The sequence below is a fragment of the Rosa rugosa genome, chromosome 2 (assembly GCF_958449725.1).
Source record: "Rosa rugosa chromosome 2, drRosRugo1.1, whole genome shotgun sequence".
Classification (NCBI taxonomy): Eukaryota; Viridiplantae; Streptophyta; class Magnoliopsida; order Rosales; family Rosaceae; genus Rosa; species Rosa rugosa.
In genome coordinates, this window is record NC_084821.1 from 62,319,494 (window position 1) to 62,327,494 (window position 8,001).

The 8,001-nt window shown below is 37.0% G+C and overlaps 1 protein-coding gene across 2 annotated transcripts; it reads left to right on the plus strand.

The window, feature by feature from the left end:
- Nucleotides 1-1,690: 1,690 nt before the first annotated feature.
- LOC133729146 (nuclear transcription factor Y subunit A-7) lies at nucleotides 1,691-7,763 on the plus strand. 2 transcript variants are annotated; one of them, XR_009856250.1, is made up of 7 exons: nucleotides 1,691-1,863; nucleotides 3,237-3,303; nucleotides 4,075-4,217; nucleotides 6,642-6,743; nucleotides 6,833-6,997; nucleotides 7,091-7,628; nucleotides 7,670-7,763. XR_009856250.1 is itself a non-coding variant. In XM_062156631.1 (6 exons), the coding sequence occupies exons 2-6, from the start codon at nucleotides 3,276-3,278 to the stop codon at nucleotides 7,265-7,267; spliced, it is 615 nt and encodes a 204-aa protein (XP_062012615.1). In that variant the 5' UTR covers nucleotides 1,691-1,863; nucleotides 3,237-3,275; the 3' UTR covers nucleotides 7,268-7,641. The 2 variants fall into 2 exon arrangements, 1 of the variants encoding a protein (XP_062012615.1); XM_062156631.1 differs by lacking the exon at nucleotides 7,670-7,763 and having other exon boundaries at nucleotides 7,091-7,641.
- The last annotated feature ends 238 nt before the right edge of the window (nucleotides 7,764-8,001 follow it).

Below are 8,001 nucleotides of genomic sequence, written 5' to 3' on the forward strand. Positions count from 1 at the left end.
AAGAAATGTTGATAGGTCTGTTTTTTTTTTTTCTTTAGTGAGAAAATCGACAAGGAAAACAGATGCTACGTTGTTAAATTTTTTTCATCTTTGAAGGTCTAGTTTTCCATGTTTTGGGGTTAGTTACAAAAAGGTGGGTGTATTAAGGGTATGCTGTTTGTAGCATACATGTGGGAGAGGTATGTTAGAGTAGTGTGCGGCTATGCGTTAAGTAATGGCTTTTTCTGATGGTCCCGCAGGAACAAATCATTATTGTACTGCTTGCTAAACTATTAAATAATGACATTTCACCTCAAAAAATCTATCTATCTATCTATCTATCTATCTATACTATAAAGCGAAGCGCCATGCTTCACCAAAATATTGATTGCCCAAAATACCCTTTTGTCTGAAAAAAAAAATATACTCATAATGAAATCATCAATATAGCTATTTTAGTAATAAAAAAAATTAAATAAAAAAATAAAAAAACAAACAAACATAAATACAATTTTTTTTGTTTGAATAAAAATACAGTTTTTTCTTTAAGAAGTGGATCATGTTTGAAGGGTCTTTACCAACCACACGCACGGGTACGAGGCTAGTTAGTATTTAGTCAAGTTAGTATAAATAGGGACTCTTTTCCTTTACTGCTTCTTATCTTTTTTAGAGATGAGCATTCTAGCCTTTGTAATAAACCAGAGAAATATCAGTAGTGTTTTCTTAGTTTCCTTGCTTCTTCTTCTTTGTCTTCTACCTTTAACCATCTTCATAAAAAAAAACTTAACATGGTATCAGAGCGGGTTACCCACGTGTGCATGCCTTGCGGCCACACGAGTTCCACGTCATCCAAGTTGTCTACGTGTATGACTTGAAAATTCGCCACACATGCGGGGGCGTGTTGAGAATATATACATCCCACATGGGGAAATATGAGCCTTGCAAACGGGTTTATAAAGGTTTGGGCCACTCCATCCATTGCCAATTGATTTTAGATGTGAACCTCAGATTACTTTATAAAGGAAATTGAAATTACTTTATCCAAACACGACCTAAATGTTTCCAAACCTCCACCAATACTGCATAAAACAAGCACAATGAAAAGGTAAAGCAGAAAATTTGTGACATGAGCCATAAGTTTGAGAATTTAATCGAAGACGAAAATACCGCATAAAACAAGCACAATGAAAAGGTAAAGCAGAGAATTTGTTACATCAGCCATAAGTTTGAGAATTTAATCGAAGACGAAAGCCAACGAGTAAATCCTAGGAATGAAATAAAAAAATCAGGCCAAATACCACGATATCTTTGTTAACCACCAATGAAATAAAAAATTTACTGTATTACACTGTTGGTCTAGTGTTTTTTTCCCTAAAACCTGCAATATAATTATATTTCTTTCTCGCTAAAGCCCAATCTTTGACTAGACAAAAGGAAGAAATTAGAGCCCAATTATAATTATTATATCCAAACCGTGGGCCCCGCCCGGTGGTGCGGTGGCGGACATAGAATTGACGCCCACCAGTCACTCTCACTTCTCGCCCGGTCACCATTGTGGGCCCCACATCACAGGAAATTTTCCTGGTCCAGATTAACCCTCCGATCACCATATTCCCCCGCTGCCCGAACCCGGTCCCGCAATCGCACGGCCCAGATCGCTTCACTCTGCCCAACCTGCTCGACATTTAACACCCCCCAAAAAAAGAAAAAAATTGCAGAGTGTGGATGGAAATAGCAAGTAGAGGGATTGTAATTCTGTGAGAGAGAGAGAGAGAGAGAGAGGGTTCAGTTCCCCAAAAATAAATTCCTCAGAGCAAAAGAAAGAATTTTTTGCCAATTTTAGTAGCAACCACACGAAAGGATCGTCAGAAACAGAAGAAAAAGGTAGAATTTTTCGAAACTCTCAAAACCCTAGTTTTTTTTTTCTTCTTTTTCTTTTTGGCTCTGAAATTCTGCTGTTCCCGATCCATTTTGGGACTGTTTTCTTTTTTTGGAGTGGAAATGTGTGGAAGTGGGAGTCTTTTGGTTTGTGTTTGATTTTATCAATTTTTGAGTTTTACGAGCTTAATCTGGAGGTATTTGCATGGTTAATTGAGCTCAATTTTTTGGTCTAATTGAGTTTTCGCTTGGTTGGAATTGGATTTTTGTAGATGAATTACTGCTAGTTTGAGATTGATTGAGACTATTTTCGGTTCAGTTTTTTCTACTACTTGCACTCCGCATCAATTTCTTTTACTGTGCCGAGGTTAGGTGAAAGAGGAATTGAAAATCTGGATATCAGTCTAGTTCTTGGAATTTTGAGTTTGTAAATTTGAGGCAAGAGTTGTAGCTTTTCGGTAATATAGTTGCAAACTAGTGTGATTGTATGTTTCGAAATCGTTGTGTTGGATAATGTTCGTTGAGATGGAATAGATAAGAATCGGTCAAAAAGTACTAAAGTATGTAGATCATGAGGGAGGTTTAGATGAATTCCTCGGTAGTAAAGAACGAGGGGCAAAGAAAGAGTATTGAATGGTTTTGAAAAGGAAAGGCTTCCACTTGTTTGGTGTTTACTGCAATCTTGGTGGTAATTTTGTAGGCCGTTCGTTGATGTATTACTTTCAGTTCTGTTGTGGCAAGGCAGTAAATTATATGGCATTCTTATTCTTTTTCAATAATGTCCATTTATCTAGTTATTTCAAGCATTGCCGCGACAATACATTCGCTGATTTATGAGCCGGCGGTTCGCATTTGAGTGTGAAACAACCTCTTTGTAAACTGCATCAAAGGCTTTGTAAATCTGATCCTCCTTAGTGACTCTGTACTGGATGTAGCCAGAGCCCCGTGCACTGAACCACCCCTTTTACTATTTTCGTATTTAGTTATTTCCTGTACTTCATAGTTCATTACTGGATACAAGAAAAGGCCAGCAGCCACCTACGCAACATCTCTAACTTATGCTGTATGCTGGTATCTGCACTTTATATAATAGTAGCTCATACTTGAAGACATGTGAAGCATCATCAGTTTCTTTGATTGTAGTCTTTTGTTATGTTTGCCAATATGGTTCTGTAATATATGTCCAATCTGCTAATATTTTCTTTTTATTTTCATGTGATGTGAATACATTCAGTTATGTTAGGATCATATTGAAGTAATTGAATGGTTCTCAATCAAATGACCTTTCTTCTTTTAGCTTATCATTTTTTAACTCGACTGTAATTGGAGTAGCATGTTATTTTGGAATGTCAATGACCTGGTTGATATCTATTTTGCAGCCACATTGTTTTGGGGCTCTCCACCTGCAACGCGTCCTCATGACTTCTTCTGTTCACGATCATTCCGGTATAGTTACAAAGAGCTAAATATTCATATCATTCTCTGATACTAGTAGTCTCAAACATTATGGATCTGGTAGTTAGTTGACATAAATAATTGATATACAACAAGAAATTGAGCTTCTTCTTGTATGTGATTTTGGTTCTTCTGGTTCTTCCATATAAGCATGGTGGTCGTTTTTGTTTAATTGACTAAAGCAAAGGTTCTTCCTTTCCTTTGGTGATTACTCTAGAACCCAATAACTGTTTCATGACACTATGGTATGTCCAAGCCCACTTCTGATTGATAGGTTGAACCTTGGTTGGGATATAGCAACAGATCCAACCCTCAACTTCCTTGGTGGTTCCTCATTTTGATAACTTACCATCTTAATAATATCCCACTGTCATTTAAGGTGACCGGCAGCAAGGCACTACCTAGTGAGAAAAATTATCCTGGGATAATGGTGGTTGTTATAGGAATTTTTAAGATGTCTCAAAGTAATTTTGGGTCATGATGTTCCAATCTTCTATATATTGCTCCTGTGCTACTGTAAAAATCAAGTAGTGATGTAGGAGACTTTTAACTTTTTCTCATATTTCTTGTTTCATAGAAATGAAGTCTATATAGCTGAAGCTTTTGTTACCTTATAAATTTGTTTATTTATTCAATCCTTTTGGTGTTTGTTTCCTTTTTTGAAGTCTGGCATCATAAGTTAACTGTTATGCCATATAACTCATGTAGTATAACCTTTCATCAAATGCAAAATTATATTGTTTTACTATATTTGATACACAGATAGTAGTGAATCTGATGATCAGCAAAAGCATTCAGAGTCTCCGATGATTTCTTCCTCACCTGCACCTGGAATGTCTAATCCTGGAATTCCAGGCCCTATGCAGTATGTAGCCCCTCCACAGATTGGAGCAGGACATGCAGTGGTACTATTTTTGAACTTCAACTTTTTCAGCATTCACCTTTTTTTTTTTTTTTTTTGGTGATTTGTTGGGTGCCTATTCATGTAATATACACCTCTGAATATGGAGAGTCATAGTCAAGTGATAATTGGGGAGATAATGTAAATCATTAAAATGAGCAACAACCAAAGGTAATTGTTGTCTCCAGGTAGTGAAAAAAGATTCAATGTTTATGTGGTTGTGATTTTACAACTCATGTTTGAACTTCAAGAGTTGGACTGCGCTGAAGCATGTATGTACCGTAAAACTATCTCATTAAATTGTTTGATATTTAATGACCTTTGAAGCGAGCGTATTATGAAGATGAGTTGCCTGCTTTCGAAATTGGGTCACGGGAATAACTGTGGTGAAGAAATGTGAAAGCACATATCCCCAAAGACAATGTGCATATAGTGGGAAGGAAAAGGAGATTAATCCTTCAAAACACTCTCGAAAAAAAGAGTAATCAGCAAAAACCAAAAGGTGAGAGCTTGATGAATTAGAGACTTCCGACCTGTAAAGAAATTGGCGGAATCATAGGACAAGAGTAAGGGTAAGATGCTGTTTAGCCTCACAAACATTATTGGACAATCCACCTGTAGACTGGAACTGTAAAATAAGGATAGGCCTGTGTACTATGAGAAGGGTACTGCAGGTGGTGCTTGGATGAAAATAGAACTGGTTTTGGTGCATCCTGTTGTACATCACATTATTAGTACTAATCATGTTGGGATGATTGTGGGAGAGAAAGTGTTCATATCAGCAGTTCTCCCGGGGTATGATTAAGTAATTAAGAGTTTGTAGTGTTGTAAGGCATCACTTGTGTTATTGTTGAGCTTTGTTTCGTGCATTGGGAGAGAGTAGCAGAACCATGCTGGTGATGGCATGTGGAAGCTGAATGGGTTGGTTTGGGGACATTGTTTTGCTGTAGCTTTGCAGGTCTTCATAGCCATGGCTGCGAGAATTCTTTAGTACAGATCTAACTAGTGGTGATCATAGCAATGGCTTATTTGTACTGACGTGGTGCACTGGACAATTAGTTTCTGGGTCAGGGTCTTCTTTGTTGAAGGTGCTTATTATATACCTACTTTATTTTCGGTAAGAATGGTGCCTTTAGTTAGCATGATGACTTCCACTATTTGGCACCCTAGTGTTTTAAGTTCTTGGTGTGGTGATGGGTGTTTGCTTTGTTCTGCACTGTAATGAAGTATGATATCTATCTTTTGCTAATAGACGTGAATTTTAAACAAACAAGCTCCATGTTTTACTCTTATTTTTCCTTCCCCATCTAAAATTCTGTAATGTATAAAGCAAGTTAGACACATGTGCAGTACCATGTTGAAACTGCACCACTCTCTTCTTTTAAAGTGGCACTAATACTCTAAGTTGTGTTATTGCTAGTGACATGGGTGACAAGCAGGGGAAGGTTTTCAATCTAGATGCCCTTTATTTCCTCCCCATCTTTTACTCTGCATTTTACTCTACTCATCACTGGCACCCATTTCGTGCTCAGCTTTTTATTACTTGCACTCGGAGTCTCTCTAGAAATTTTCATTTTTGCAGTATGTGTTTAGTTTAATGGCTTTGCATTCATTCATTTAGAAAAGGGTGAGAACTGATGGTCACTGCTCTTACGGCACTATTGTCAGCCTTTTTATTTGAAGGATGAGATTTTTGGGATTCTCTTATTGATATTATCAATATCTTTTAGAGATTACAGAGTTCTCAGAGCAGCTGAATATTTTCAAGTCAGTTTGCACATTCAGAGTTAAGATTTTCTAGTAGAAAAGGGCTTCTGATTTGCAAGTACTTGGGCAATTTATGTGTTTCCCGGGCCCATATTTTGTTGGGTTTAGTTTGGCGTTTAATCTTTTCTATAGATTAGATCTTTGTCCGAAGAAATTAGATTTTAAAGCGGTTACAACCTTCTCTCCCTTTATCCTTCCTATATGATTTAACATCTAGTTGCTTTGTCCACTTCCATTTCCATCCAATCAAATATGAGCACCTAAACAAACTATGTATTACTACTGTTCTGGCCTTTTGTTCATCTGATTCTTTTATCACTCTACTTTGTTTCGGGTGCTCTTAATTCTAGACAGTAATACATAGTTGCTTCCGTAAGAGGGTAAGAGGCGTTTTTTATGTAAGAAGAGCTGTGTGCTTTTTCCTCTTCCCTTTCAGGATTGGCAAATTATTATTTTTTTTTTTCATTTACCGATTGTTAACTATTGGGCTTTTTGGACAAATTGGTTACAGCAAAGGGCTTCTATTACTGAATAACCTGACTTCTTGTTACTTGTATGTTCTGCTTTTATCCATTTAATTTACAACTAGGAGGGCTAGAAAACAAAAATTGTTTATCTTATGTACCTAATATAAATTTAATTATATCTCGTCTAATTGAAGGCGCCAGGAGCCTACCCATATCCGGACCCTTACTACAGAAGCATCTTTGCTCCTTATGACACACAACCATATCCTCCACAACCCTATGGGGGGCAACCAACGGTATTTATTCCCCTTATTATATATCAATTTTGATAAAATGGTTGTATAAAATTGATAGTTGAGATTACATCCTGCTATGTCAATTTCAGGTCCATCTTCAGTTAATGGGAATTCAGCAAGCAGGAGTTCCATTGCCAACAGACGCAGTTGAGGAACCTGTGTTTGTAAATGCAAAACAATATCATGGCATCTTGCGACGTCGGCAGTCTCGTGCTAAAGCAGAATCTGAAAACAAAGCTCTAAAATCTCGGAAGGTACTAATTTTTAGTGCAAATCCCCTGCATCTCATGCTCAGTGAAAAGTTGTGAACTTCCTTTGTTGATTGGCAATTCATACTACTCTTGCAGCCTTACTTGCATGAATCTCGACACCTGCATGCACTGAGAAGAGCTAGAGGATGTGGGGGTCGGTTTCTTAATGCAAAGAAAGATGAGAATGAACAGAGTGAAGGAGACAATTCACAGGCAATTATCAACTTGAACTCTGATAAAAGTGAGCGTTCTTCCTCGGATAGAACATCCTAATACTTTGGAAGAAGTTGCAACTCATTCAAGGGGTTTATTCTCCGGCAACCACAAGGAAATTGAGGGTCCAATACTTTAGTCCCAGTAGTGCTTCATTTTGGCTCTACAGTTAAAGCTCGTTTAGCATGTATAGGTTCTTGAGTAGTGGTCTTGTAGGGATGTTGCAATAGACAAATCAGGTAGTCTCATAGCCATCTCTACAGCGGGTTCTTTTTAACCCAAAGAGAGTGATGGTTACGTTTGCTGTGAGGGCGGCATATCCTTGCACTTAAACCTGTTGTAAGGTTAAGTACTTATCTGACAGAAATTAGAGTCCCAGTTGTTTGGTTTGTTATTGTTTAAATAGATTGCAAAAATTTAGGTTGGGTGCTGTATTTTTTTTTTTTTTTTTTTTGAAAAGAGGTCGGGTGCTGTTATATGTTAGTAGTTTTGCTGGATTGTTATGAACTGAAGAATAAGTTGAATGGTTAATGAAACTGGTGTTGATTGGACTTCATGATTTGTAATTAATACCATATTGTGTTTAGATAAATAAAAGGCGAAAACAGAAGTGGAATAACGATCGTGGGGCTGAGTCTTCTGGTGAGGCCGGATTTCAAACTTCTTTCCAATAAAAAAATAATAAAAAATAAAAAGCGAAAATAGCAGTAAACTAATGTTTGGATAAAGATTTCAAACTTCTTTCCAATAAAAAAATAATAAAAAATAAAAAGCGAAAATAGCAGTAAACTAAT

Bases quoted from the DNA above. Each gene is read 5' to 3' on its own strand.
- LOC133729146 (XM_062156631.1), top strand. From the start codon at position 3,276: ATGACTTCTTCTGTTCACGATCATTCCG. The intron at 4,218-6,641 runs GTACTATTTTTG...GTCTAATTGAAG, and splicing joins TTGGAGCAGGACATGCAGTG to GCGCCAGGAGCCTACCCATA. The intron at 6,998-7,090 runs GTACTAATTTTT...CTACTCTTGCAG, and splicing joins AAGCTCTAAAATCTCGGAAG to CCTTACTTGCATGAATCTCG.